This window comes from Xenia sp. Carnegie-2017, unplaced genomic scaffold (genome assembly GCF_021976095.1).
Source record: "Xenia sp. Carnegie-2017 unplaced genomic scaffold, XeniaSp_v1 HiC_scaffold_22, whole genome shotgun sequence".
Classification (NCBI taxonomy): Eukaryota; Metazoa; Cnidaria; class Anthozoa; order Malacalcyonacea; family Xeniidae; genus Xenia; species Xenia sp. Carnegie-2017.
The window spans coordinates 11888279-11902483 of NW_025813485.1; the positions used below are offsets into that span (position 1 = coordinate 11888279).

General features: G+C 35.2%; 3 protein-coding genes and 1 long non-coding RNA gene across 4 annotated transcripts in view; 3 read left to right on the forward strand and 1 right to left on the reverse strand.

The window, feature by feature from the left end:
- Window positions 1-14205, forward strand: part of LOC124445958 — a 26691-nt gene continuing 12486 nt past the window's right edge. Inside the window, exon 1 of the mRNA XM_046996744.1 lies at window positions 1-43. The gene's annotated coding sequence lies outside the window, so the exon portion shown is untranslated. The remainder of the gene's footprint in view (window positions 44-14205) is intronic.
- On the forward strand, window positions 2135-3152 carry LOC124445957. The gene has a single exon (XM_046996741.1). The coding sequence runs from the start codon at window positions 2138-2140 to the stop codon at window positions 3044-3046; it is 909 nt and encodes a 302-aa protein (XP_046852697.1). The 5' UTR covers window positions 2135-2137; the 3' UTR covers window positions 3047-3152.
- On the reverse strand, window positions 2991-8399 carry LOC124445960. Its single transcript, XM_046996746.1, has 3 exons — window positions 8167-8399; window positions 7822-8000; window positions 2991-3722 (listed from the first exon to the last, which is right to left on the reverse strand). The coding sequence occupies exons 1-3, from the start codon at window positions 8333-8335 to the stop codon at window positions 3708-3710; spliced, it is 363 nt and encodes a 120-aa protein (XP_046852702.1). The 5' UTR covers window positions 8336-8399; the 3' UTR covers window positions 2991-3707.
- LOC124445961 overlaps window positions 10174-14205 on the forward strand; it is a 19788-nt gene continuing 15756 nt past the window's right edge. Inside the window, exon 1 of the long non-coding RNA XR_006948306.1 lies at window positions 10174-10278. This is a non-coding gene — a long non-coding RNA (uncharacterized LOC124445961). The remainder of the gene's footprint in view (window positions 10279-14205) is intronic.

The following is a 14205-nucleotide window of genomic DNA, read 5'->3' on the forward strand; positions in this document are numbered from 1 at the left end:
GTTGATATTCATTTTGATATCCTTTTAAATTTGCGTTCAAAAGGTATGTTTCAAAGAATACATCTATTTACGCTAGTTAAATATAAGAATATAAGAGAAATTCTTTAATGTCTATAGTATATTTGCTAGATAAAGGAATTTTTATTGTGAAGTGGCTATTCTTAATGAAGCAAAACGGCGATAGCTATTTGCTATTCGTACTCCAATTCTACTTTTTTACTTTTTTTTACTTGAGTTGATCCAGTCGAAATCAGCCAATAGTTGTTCGCGTACGCTCGCACAAGAAATTTACCTACGATCAAGCAAAATGTTAATTCATATATTGATATTATTGCTACGTGTCGCGTATCTATACATGTGTCCAGCTGTTCTAAATTAACAAAGAAACCAAAGAAAGAATCATACGTATCGTTTATTTCTGTAAACACGACAATGAAAAGGAAAGGTTTAACGTTCACGGTTGCGTTTACACACATTGGCGCCCTCGGCATTTACTTTGAGCGGAATCCCAATGTATTGCCTTAGGAACTTGCAAACGCAATTAGAAATAAAGTGTATGTATTACAATGAGTATGCTATTGTAAATTATTTACATCTGGTGATAATGGGGCCTGGGTCATTTAGACGACACCGTATGCAGATTTTTTACAAATGCCAACTCTTAAGTTTGAGAAAGAATCAGAGACAAGAGTATACATATATGTTAACTTGGTACTTGAATTCTTTTTATGTTTATTCCCATTGTTTAAGGCATTGATAAACCTGCTACTTTATTTGCTTACTCTGTTTGCACAGGCTTATGCGAACAGAGGAGACCTTTGGAAGAACTTCAGAGCCAACCATTGTAAAACTGAGATCAAAGGTCGATCGTTTGCACCCAATCGAGAGTTCTTACAAACGTCTACGAGGTTTCCATAATTACCTTTCATTATTTGTATGATTAAATTCTCTAATTGCGTTTACTCTCCTTGCATCTAAAGTGTCTCAAGAAAGTTCAGAGTCTGAGGCAGTTTTATAGCAATCATCTGTAATTATTCGGCGAAAAATAATACAAGGGCAATGGTAATACAAGTTTGACTTATATCATATGCGCAATACTCCAATTCCTTATGTAGTTTTTTTGGCCACATTTTCAATGTGTTTTACCGGGTGATGCATTCGTCCACCACTACACCTAATGTCTTGGTTGACGAAACACGTTAACAGCCTCAGGCCCCATCGATAAAGTTGGATCAACCCTATCTTGGAACAATTTTTTTCTTCTTCCAATTAACATGTACTCAGTTTTTTGACATTTACAGTCATCTTATTAGCTAAAAGCCATATATGGATTTTATTTAATTCAGTTTCGAATTTTTCTTGAATCTCGTTTGACCTAAACTGTAAAGCCACTAACTGTGAAATTTGCATCATCAGCAAATAGTGTTGGTAGGGAGGAACTTAGACAATTCGGTAAATCATTTACGTAAAGTAAGAAAAGAAGAGGACAAGATTTGGCCCCTGCGGTACACCTTTACTTATATTTTTACTATTTAAAATAGACATTCCCACTTTACATACTTGTCTTCTGTTACTTAGATATGAGATTAACCTGCTGAGAGCATCATTTTTCATGCCACAATAAAAAAGCTTCAATTTTTTTTATCAAGATTTTGTGAACTACAGTAAAAAAATCTTTTGGAAATCGTAAAGAAAATTACGCCATTTATTAAGACTTTGTCCGTGTTAAACAACCATTTATTTGTTGTTCTCAACAAGAAGGAACTAGTTTAGTTACCTTTCCATTCAATTTTTCCAATTTATTTGTATGTTCGTTATTATACACAACAGGATATTCAGGTGCACTCACCGAGATCAAATCATGTCTTGATATGCTGACCGTTTGAGAAAAATTATATTCTAAATATCTAAACTATCGGCTATCGGATGATCATAATAAAAATTATCGTCAATGATTTAGGAATGATTTTTTTGTTTGCAATTTGAATCTTCAAAGTTTTGGATATCAACCAATGAACATTGCTGAATTGACCTGCATGTGGCTTTTTTCAACTGGTTTGACTGTAAAAAGGAAAATAGATGTGGATATTCGTCTCATGTAACTGACCTACAAAACAATTTAATTTAGCTCAAGAAGATGCGAATACGAACGATAAACAAAACATCAACATTACTTAAGCACTTTTACCAGTTTAGTTTGGCAAACGAAGGATGGAGACCTGGCATAAATGATGTTGACTGCCTATTAGAACATGAGAAAGCCACGGTATATATTTTGGAGTTAAAAAACAAACCTGTTGGAATAATCTGCATCACAAAATATGGCTCAAACCTTATACATTTTGGCAATTTCTTCATCCATAAAGACTATCGAAACCTAGGCCACGGCAAACGTTTCTTACAAGATGTATGGGAACGCCTTGATGAAAATCCAGAAATTGAAAATAAGGTGTGGTACGCGGTACCTGAGATGGCTGAGTTCTACAGGAAGACACTTGGTGGTGTTGATCAATGGACGGTTGGTCTTTATGATCTTAATGTGACAAGAAGTTTAGAAAAACTTCAAAGTTATTCAAGCCATTTTCAATTGAATCAAATCAATGAAAATAATATACACGACGTGATAGCTTACGACAACAAAGTGTTTGGATACCCACGAGAAGAATTTTTGAGAATGTGGTTAAGTACACCTGGTACGCATGCTCGAGCAGCTTTCAACAAGGATGGGCAGATTTTAGGCTACGTTGTTGTAAGATTGACTTTCTTCCCTGAAGAAGGTTACAAAGTTGGTCCACTTTATTGCGAAGACATCGAAGTAGGAAAATCACTGATAAAAAGTGTTTTCGAAGATATCAACGATCACGGTTTTTCACATTCTAATTCAATCGTCGTAGAAAGCCCAACGGGACGGAATCCAAAGGCGAAAGAGTTAATGGAATTCCTCGAAAGTAAATACAATGGGGCTGTGTATTACCAGACAACAAACGGTCTTCCTAATTCCTGTTTTAATCATTGGTTTGGTATATTTTCTCTTGCGTATGGATAGAATCTAATCAACATTCTATAATATGAGCATTTATATACATGAAAATTCTGATGGAAGATCAAGTTGTGGAGTAATAGTTTTTTCAATATTTGGATGTATAATGAAATGTAGTTTTGGCATTTAGTTTCATTGTAGTTTTAGCATTTAGTTTTATTGTAGTTTTAGCATTTAGTTTCATTGTAGTTTTAGCATCTAGTTTAATTGTAGTTTTAGCATTTAGTTTAATTGAAGTTTTAGTTTCAATTTCGCATGAAGCTACTAAATTTCTTGTCGAAACTATTTATGTCAACTATACGGGAAACATAGCTCACGTCAAATTTAGCTCAGCTATTTGCCTTCAAGCAGCGTTGCCAGCTGCAGTTGTCTAAAAATTCTCAGTAAACTCCCGAAATAATCCGAGATTATTTTAAATCTCCTGGTTTCATCGCTCTCTCTATACAGTTGCAACAAAGATGTAGTATAGATCAGTAGAGATAGCCTCAGCTGCCTTAACGTATGCGTCAGAACCCAGCAATCTAGTTCTACTGCATGTATGTTTGTTTGTAACAGCTGAATATGATCAAGGGGAGCACATCGTGTATAGCGTTAGTCAACAGGTACAATTACAAACATCCGGCTGACGGTTGACTTTTTTTCTATCTGCGCTTATTTCATCTTATCCTCATCGGAAGGTTGCCTTGAGAAATAAATAAAAGAAAAACGCATAAATAAAAGAAATACGTTGAAAAATGAAGCAGCTATAAATTGCTTTTATGGAAGACCCATTACAACTTGCACAACAGCATCTGTGACGTATTTAAGGCGATTTTATGTAGAATAAATTAACTATTGAATTATACACGCCACGCCAAGTTTGGGTGTGTGTTTTGACAAGTGTAATTTATTGTTTGAATTAAAATGTTCATGTATTTAAATTCATATCAAACTATCCAAACATTGATCAATTTAACACAAAAAGTGGGTCTTAGTGTAAAAAGTGATAAAACTAAAAGACTTCACACTTCCATAGACATGCAACAAAGGTATAATTATTTTTGATAGGATTGTCGCACATATATAATGCATTAATTATACAACGTCGGCAAGGTATACATGACATAAAACACTGTTGAAAATTAAACTACTGTTGATATTTGATAATGAATCATTTTCAAAAGTAGTTTGTCATTAATGATTAATAAAATAATATATCGTAAGGAAGTAAATGGTTTGAACCCGGGAGTATCGTTATATGTTTGTAAATGATGATCGTCCAGGTTAATAAAGTCCTGAGAAGGACTGTTTTTGTTGTTGTTGACTGACGTTTCGACAACCTTAACGGTAGTCATCTTCAGAGTCAAATGAGAGTAAACGTCAGGTTAGCCGCATTTGTTATCTGGTTCTTACGTCATTGTATTGTGTGTACAGGAAATGTGTATTGTCATTGTGGATTAGTGTGAAGTGAAATATTTTATTTTTAGTTGTGATGTGTGATTTAGGTATGACGTATTTAGTTGTAATGTGTGGGTGTCAATTGTGTATTGTCATTGTGAATTAGTTTGAAGTGTTGTGTTTTTAGTTGATCGTTTGTTTGTATTGTGAATAAGTCGTTTGGAAGGTGCCGGTAATTGCTGTGATCTGTTCAGGGGGGTTTGTTCCAAGTTGGTATACCAACTTTCTAATGTAAGCCGTTGTCTATAGTCAGTACTGTAAGTGATGCATTTTGCCGAATCCCAGTCAATGTTGTGCTTTGTGATTCGGTGATGTTCGGCAATGTGATTAGTTTTGTCTTGTTTCTTAGTAGCTCGTTTGTGCTCAGTAAGTCTTATGTTTAAGTTCCTGCCAGTTTCCCCGATATAGGAGGCGTGGCAGTCGGAGCAGTTTATTTTGTAAACTGCACCTTGTCGTACGTTGGGTTGTTCTTTGTCCTTTATGTTCGTTAGTACTTGTCGTAACGTTGTGATTGGTTTATGTGCGACACGTATGTTGTATGGTCGTAAGATACGCGAGATAGTCTCAGACGTACCTTTGATGTAAGGTATCGTTGCTGTTGCCACTGAGTTGTTTAACCTGGACGATCATCATTTACAAACATATAACGATACTCCCGGGTTCAAACCATTTACTTTATTACGATCATTTGGACGACAGAGCGAACAACTTGCTAACGACTACATACGTTTTGCAAGCAACGTCAGACGCATATGCCAACAACTCTGGTTCAACCACCGCTGCAAGGATTTTAGTCTCGTTCCGGCAGGACTTAGAATTAAGTCCCCGTTGAACACACAAGAGGCTATTCAGATCGTCAAATCCGCCAGCAGACGACTGATACGAGCACGGATTAACGACTGTCACAGACGAATCAACTATTACATCAAACAACAAGAACAAAGACTGAACAAACTGAAGGAACTCATACCAACGACAGTAAGTGATACTTTATTTTCTACGATACAAAGTATTGCAGAGAAACGAGCAAACAAGACAGAGACACAACACCAAATCAAACAACAACAAAAACTTGAACGTTTAAAACAAACTAAAACACGTACAAGACAAAAACATGACGATAACTGGGTGAGGAATATTTCTTCCCGCTCATTAGACGAAACTGAAACACGACTACTATCTTACGGACTTAAACATTCCATAACACCTAGACAAATCCCGACTGAGACGATAGTATCAAGTGTCGAGGCTGTCCTAGCATATCAAAGAGACTTGTCAGAGACAACCAAAGACGAGATCAGAAGCAGGATAGCCTCCACTTTACAATCGTCCTCTATACGTGACAACAACTTGACAAAAGACGAGCAACAAGCACTCAAACGACTAAAACACGACAACAACATCGTCATTTTACCAGCAGACAAAGGACGCGTGACTTTGGTCATGGACAGGAATGATTACTTTAACAAAATGGACACCCTTGTTAACGACAGACAAACGTACGAACAACTCAAACGAGACCCAACACCATCACTAGTACGCAAACTTAACAGCAAGATCTTCTCTATGAGAAAATCTAACATTATATCTGAACGTATTTACTATCGACTCAGATGTTCAGTACCACGACCACCCAGACTATACGGACTACCTAAACTTCACAAACCACAAATACCCATGCGACCAATTGTATCATTCTGTGGTTCGCCTACTTACGAACTTTCAAAGTACTTGACTAACATACTGCAACCACTTACAAACAAATCAAAACACAAGCTACAATCCACTGAAACTTTCATTAAAAAACTGAGCACTATACAAATACCGGACAACTATATACTAGTGTCTTTTGATGTGAAATCACTGTTCACCAGTATTCCACTTAATCTGGCACTTACTTGTACAAAAACCCTCATTACAAACACCACGGACCTGCTGCCATTACCGACAGAAGACATTATGGAGTTACTGGAGCTCTGCCTCACCTCGACTTACTTCCAATACAAAGGAACACACTACAAACAATTACATGGGACGGCAATGGGCTCGCCCGTTTCTGTTGTAGTTTCTGAAATTGTAATGCAATCTATAGAGGAACGGGCGCTCACGACTTACAAACATGCACTACCTTCCTTTTTGGTTTCGCTACGTAGATGACACAATCACAGCACTACATGCAGACGACATTAATGACTTTCATACTCACATCAACAAACAGAACAGCCACATACAATTTACCAAAGATGTCGAAAAAAACGGAACTCTTCCTTTTCTCGACTGTTTGGTAAAACAGGACAATCAAAAACTACGAACAACAGTTTATCGCAAGCCAACACATACTGACCGACTACTAGACCAATCATCTTACAACCCTACATCACACAAAGCCACCACAATCAGAACATTAACAAGACGTGCACAAATCATATGTGATTCACCGGACGCTCTACAAAAAGAAAACAACTATCTCAAACGTGTTTTTGACAAAAACAACTATAACTCTGACTTTATCAAACGCAACACTTACAAACCCAACGAAACGAACAACTCAGTGGCAACAGCAACGATACCTTACATCAAAGGTACGTCTGAGACTATCTCGCGTATCTTACGACCATACAACATACGTGTCGCACATAAACCAATCACAACGTTACGACAAGTACTAACGAACATAAAGGACAAAGAACAACCCAACGAACGACAAGGTGCAGTTTACAAAATAAACTGCTCCGACTGCCACGCCTCCTATATCGGGGAAACTGGCAGGAACTTAAACATAAGACTTACTGAGCACAAACGAGCTACTAAGAAACAAGACAAAACTAATCACATTGCCGAACATCACCGAATCACAAAGCACAACATTGACTGGGATTCGCAAAATGCATCACTTACAGTACTGACTATAGACAACGGCTTACATTAGAAAGTTGGTATACCAACTTGGAACAAACCCCCCTGAACAGATCACAGCAATTACCGGCACCTTCCAAACGACTTATTCACAATACAAACAAACGATCAACTAAAAACACTACACTTCAAACTAATTCACAATGACAATACACAATTGACACCCACACATTACAACTAAATACGTCATACCTAAATCACACATCACAACTAAAAATAAAATATTCACGTCACACTAATCCACAATGACAATACACATTTCCTGTACACACAATACAATGACGTAAGAACCAGATAACAAATGCGGCTATATCATGGCAGGATAACATCTAGCAGTAGCACTTACTCTTAATTATATATATATATATATATGTTATGCTAAATATTAATTGTTTGGAAAATCAAAATAAAACAAGAATTTCACTTACAGTATCAATATTTGAAATGGGAACTCTTGTTGCCACGAAAGGAGAGAGGAACTTCAGTTTATCCAGCAACCAGCTACTTCGCTTCGTAAGATTTTTGCGAGCGCTACCACTTGGAGGAGGTTTTTTGACTCGTGTGTAAGCATTTCTCAATGCTTTTATTTTAGCCTTGACCCAATCAACTTAGTAAGAAATTGACGTGTGAGTTCAAATGCGACTATTAATTATATTTTCCAGCAAATAAATCTCTGCTCAACAGCTTGGACTGAATAAAAGAACTAAAAGATTGGAGAATGACTATATAACAAACACTTATAAAGTCGATATTTATTATTAACAAATAACAACCTGTTTGCCCAAGATTTTCTGCAATCTCTTGCAGAGCCTTATCTCTTGCGTCTCGATTTTTAAATTCCGACGATCTTACATCGTAAAGACATGGATATTCAGGCCAAATATCAACAAGCTGGTCCTCTAATATAACGTCCGCCACATGTTCCGAGGTTTGGTCTGCCATTTTTTCTTAATCTCGCGCGTGCGCATTCTTGTCATTTACAGCGCACTTGCTGCTTGCATTGAGTTCTATAAGACCTGGAGGGGAAACGTCAACCAAATTACTATAAATTACTAGGAGTTACTATCGCAAGGGAAGTGCTGCCCCTCCACCAAGTAAGGTAAAACAGTTTGGAAACTACTATTGCGTGTTTTCCATCATTTATCATCTGCCATAAACAATACAATAATGAATGGTAAAAATAAAAATTTAGCAAGAAACCGCAACAACTGGTATACTTTGTCATTGCATAAAGTCAAGCTAATTGTGTCATCTTTTATTTTCAAATTGTCATATAAATCAATTTATAGAAGTAGATGCAAGAAGTAACACTGTATGTATGTATAATTATGCTAATTTCAAAATGGGATAATTGGATGAACAGTTTTCAAAGCTCATTTTACAAAAATTTGCATATTGTCATTTAGAACTCGCCAATAACAATTAAATCATGTTAACCGAGCTTAAATTTGATTTTGTAAAATATGATTCTGTAAAAAGCCACATGGTTGATGTAAACATTGTGGACATTTGAACAGATTTTAACCTTGAAAAGTTTTTTGACTTTGAAAAGACATATGGTTCCTATTGAAAATGTGTCATATTTGTCAAAAGCTTAAAGTTTTGTTTGCTTAAATATTTTAAGACAATTCACAATTCTGATTTTGTTCTTTAGGTTGAAATAAAACACGGCATGATTTCTTGTTTGATTTGTGTCATTTTCTTTTAGACTGCTTTTGTGAAGCTCATTCATTTATTAATTGTAACCTGAGAGATAATTGTAACCTGAGTCTAGCGCAAATCAATTTTTGCAATACAACCAATACAATATGATGCATGGTTTACTCGCCATGTTTAATCATGATCGTGACTAAAACACCACACAGTACATACAAGTACATCAGTACATCGAGTAACACGATACATCGAGTAACATCTGAGTACATACAGTAACATACAAGTACATGAGAAACATACAAGTACATACAAGTAACATACAGTGACATACGACTATTTTCTTGTCAACAAATGAGAAACAACACAATTTCTTCAATACATTGATATTTGCGTTTATTTTTCCTTGTATTTGTGTGGACTTTGGGGCAACCATTTGATGGATTTAAATGCTGAAAAGGTATTTTACTTTCATACTACATTCATTTGTATGTTTTAGTTGAATTTGTTATAGATATTTTGTCGATGCGATTTGCCAGTATTTGAGCGCTTTTTAAAGCACTTTCACCTAGGAAATACATATTTATGAAAGCGATTATACATTCATTTTGACTCTGAAGATGACTACCGCTAAGGTTGTCGAAACGTCAGTCAACAACAACAAAAACAGTCCGTCTCAGGACTATACGTAACAGTGCAACTCTCATTTAATTCAAATATATATAATGTAAATTTATTTCATGTAGCACGTTTTGAAAGCATTATTTATACGTTGTTTATTTAATCGCTTTCATAAATATGTATTTCCTAGGTGAAAGTGTTTCAAAAAGCGCTCAAATACTGGCAAATCGCATCGACAAAATATCTATAACAAATTCAACTAAAACATACAAATGAATGTAGTATAAAAGTAAAATACCTTTCCAGCATTTAAATCCATCAAATGGTTGCCCCAAAGTCCACACAAATACAAGGAAAAATAAACGCAAATATCAATGTATTGAAGAAATTGTGTTGTTTCTCATTTGTTGACCAGAAAATAGTCGTATGTCACTCGTATGTTACTCGTAAGTACTTGTATGTTACTATGTATACTCGTATGTCACTCGTATGTACTCGTATGTTACTCGTATGTACTCGTGTGGTGTTTTAGTCACGATCGTTTAATCATAGCATTCCAATTTCTATCCAATCGGCATGCACAAACGACGCGCAGTTCATCTTATATGGAGGTGAGTGCTTCAATGCTCAATCGATTCTCGTTAGTCATACGTTTTCATCATAAAATTAAAAGATAAATTCCTTGCCATTTTGAATGAAAACATTTTTTTGATTCTTTTAAATGTCTTGATTGTTTTGATTCTTTTGAGTTTTTAAAATGCTTTTTGATTAAAAGTATGATACGTTGTTTACTCAACCGAACAATCGTCCGCATGTTTACAAACGTAGAAACGGACAATATTATAAAACTGTAGTTTTGTTTCCATTATTTCCTTTATAACATTTTGATAGAACCTTTTTTCCGATGATTCTGTGCGACTGCGATAAAATGATGTATAGTTATCGCAAAGAGCAAACGTTTCATCATATTCATAATTCATATTTCATGGTTGAACTCGCACCATGCGTTTAAATTATTTTTGACGTTTTGTTAAATCCACACCGATATTTCAAGTAATAGTAAAAGCTCTAACGAAAATAAATACATGCTTACACTATATTTTGCTCACCGTCTGACCATAGAGCGCAAGATAAAAAATGTGAACCGAGCTGGCTAAATACGGCACGGTGAATCGATTTCATGTGTTTTTCGCCAAACGAGATATGTGTAATTGATGTCGGTAATCACTCGATTTTGGTATCTACTGTATAACGTTGTTTAGGCCGCATATCTATTCGGATTCCAGACATTTAAAATCAAAGAGAAACTGACAGGAGTTCCGAAAGGTTCTACCTTATTGTAATTGTTCTTCCCCCCTCATTCCGTAAAAATCCCCCCCGGAAATGTTAACAGACAGAACGACGCAAATCGAGATTTTACCTCTATATAGGTCGAGTAGAGGAATGGGCCGAGACATGTCAAGATTAGTGTGCTGCCACCATTGAGCTCTATAAGTTGTTATTTGTTAATAATAAATATCGACTTTATAAGTGTTTGTTATATAGTCATTCTCCAATCTTTTAGTTCTTTTATTCAGTCCAAGCTGTTGAGCAGAGATTTATTTGCTGGAAAATATAATTAATAGTCGCATTTGAACTCACACGTCAATTTCTTACTAAGTTGATTGGGTCAAGGCTAAAATAAAAGCATCCGTCTACCAAACAAGTTTGCAACAAGGTTTAAAGATAAAATTTCTAAAAGTTTTTGTGTTTGGCATTGATATTTTGTATAATCGCTATTGTGGTTGTCAAATCCGGGTGGGCGAAAAAAATTCATTTTATGAGCCCGCGTCTTTCCGCTGACTTTGACAACCAAAATCCGCCATGTTTTTGACCACGCGGCCGCGCGCTGATAATTTATAGTAATTTTGTTTACGTTTCCCCTCCAGGTCTTATAGAACTCAATGGCTGCCACGCTGATGCGTGGCAGCAATTAGCCAGTGAACTCCATATATATATATATCTGGAATGATAACGACAATACATTTTATAGATAAAAAGTTGAAGCCAAAGTCCTAGTCTCTTGCGCGGTTTGTACGTCAGTTCCAGTCCTTGAAAGTCGAATATTCACGCGGTTTGTACGTCAGTATCATTCCCCTGAGTGCCAAACATACGCGGCCAATATAAATTTGAATACAAATTGCGAAAGCAGAAACATATAAACAACATCACTACAAACAACACACCAGGCTAACTCCTCGCAAAAGGCTATTTTTTACAGCTGAAACTTTACTACAGTGAGCTCGTTGTAACTTACAACTTGTAACGAGGAAAAGCCTACTGAAAATTACACTGTATGCTAAAAAGACAATACAATAAGAAAATATGACGAGAAAATATTCAAGCAAAAATTTTTCTTACATCGGAAGGTAAATTTTCAAACGGTGTCAGACAGTGTTTGTCTTTTTTGACATTTCAGTGGATTTAAAGATCTGTTTTTCCGAATAAAAAAGAAACTTGAATATCCAGTTTCATAAAAAATATTGAGTCTATAACTCGCATTTTTACTTTTTACAGAGCGATTGTATTTTTCATCGATTTTGATAGTGCTTGAAACTTGAAATACTAAATGGTTGTCATCTCGATATCAACAATTGAATATCCTTAAAGACTTTGATATGTTTTAAAGGAAAACCGCAGCGTAAGAGCAGATCGACTAAGTTCACCTCATCTTGCTTCTCGATTTATCACTTTGATTCACTTTCCGTGAACCTTTTCATTCCAAAAATTTCGTTATTTTTACGCTCTGATCAAGATCCGAACTCTACCATTACTAAGGTACAAATGATTTAAAAAATTAAAAGGAACACGCGAGAGACTCGAGCCTGACGTGTGATGACGAATAATGACGACAAATATTTTTTTGGCTTCAATTTTTGGCTTCGGTTATCATTCCAGTTATTCAAATGTCGAGTTCACTGCAATTAGCGCGCGGCCGCGTGGTCAAAAACATGGCGGATTTTGGTTGTCAAAGTCAGCGGAAAGACGCGGGCTCATAAAATGAAATTTTTTTCGCCCACCCGGATTTGACAACCACAATAGCGATTATATAAAATATCAATGCCAAACACAAAAACTTTTAGAAATTTTATCTTTAAAACATGCTGCAAACTTGTTTGGTATACGGATGCTGAAGTAATGCCAGAAAAGGAAACATTTCATGATACCGGTAAGCAACGTAAGATGGTTTACCATTTAAAGTGTTCAGTGTTTTGTTTTAAGTCAATACTTGAAGTGTGATGGTATATATTTTGTGAATGTTTTTACTTCTAACTTATAATTTAAGTTATGTATATCCAGTTTATTTGTTATTTACTTAATCGCTTGCTGGACGAGGCAAAGCAACCAGTTCTTATCGAGATATGCATATCTTAAAACTCCTTGTTTCAACTGAGTTGAAATGGAGGACTTTTTCATGATATTTTTCTGAAAATATGAAGCAAATATTAAGGACAGAGCTGTATTGAAATCAAATGCAGTGCAGGATTAATTAATGAGCTCTTTGGTACATGTCGTACAATAAAAATTACCTGTATTAAACAGCTAGCCTGGACAATTTGACAGATTATGGACAATCATGATGATGGTGTGTAATGGTTTGCTTTATGCTAAAAGTTTTATGAATGCCATCTGGTGTTTCTGTAAATGAATTGTTTGTTACACAGTGTAATAAACAGGTTAGTACATCAAAATCAAGATAAAAACTACTTTGTTCAATAATGTGCCAAATTTTGCTCCTACCTTGAAATATTTGCTCAAGCAAAGCTTATCATGACATGCATGAAACATTAAATACAGTACTGCATCATCTGACAAAGTCCATATGTTTTCAATTCCAGGTGATTAAAATTCACATAAGATGCATTGGTTGCAATGAAGTTGAATGTGGAAGAAGCAAAAATTAATGACAAAGAACTTTTTATGTCTTTTGAAGAATTACGATATCATTTAAAAGAATAAGAGTAGCAATCTAGTAAAAGAAGCCACATCGGCCTTCAACATGAGACTTTTCCAATTATGTATAGTTATTTTGTACAAAATACTATTTTAGATAAACTTGATTTTTAAGTCATTTACTGATATTTTTACCAAAAGACAAAAAGAAAAATTCCAAGGCATAATGTAAAATTCAAAAATTTGTCAAGTTGTTTGAACCTAGAAAAAATTAGTATAGGTAACTGTAATTTGTAAGGACACAAGAGAAAAGTAGTGCAAGAAGGTTAGCATTTTTGAGAGTTAATAAGTTCTTGACATACATTACACAAGGCCATAATATTATAAATAATGTCTGTATAATAACAATTATACAACATGCTAAATATCTTCACCTACATTATAATTATTTAAACAGGTTTGCCTTCATGCAGCAATAAGAAAAGTGTTATGTCAGAGAAACCAATGCACTTTAATTTAAAAATCGTATTTTCAATGGGAAATTAATGTAGTTCTGTTCAATAGTAGATCCATGGTTGTCAATGACAATCCAGTTACTAATATCT

Bases quoted from the DNA above. Each gene is read 5' to 3' on its own strand.
- LOC124445957 (XM_046996741.1), top strand. From the start codon at position 2,138: ATGCGAATACGAACGATAAACAAAACATCAACATTACTTAAGCACTTT.
- LOC124445960 (XM_046996746.1), bottom strand. From the start codon at position 8,335: ATGGCAGACCAAACCTCGGAACATGTGGCGGACGTTATATTAGAGGAC. The intron at 8,001-8,166 runs GTTGTTATTTGT...TTTCTTACTAAG, and splicing joins AGAAAATCTTGGGCAAACAG to TTGATTGGGTCAAGGCTAAA.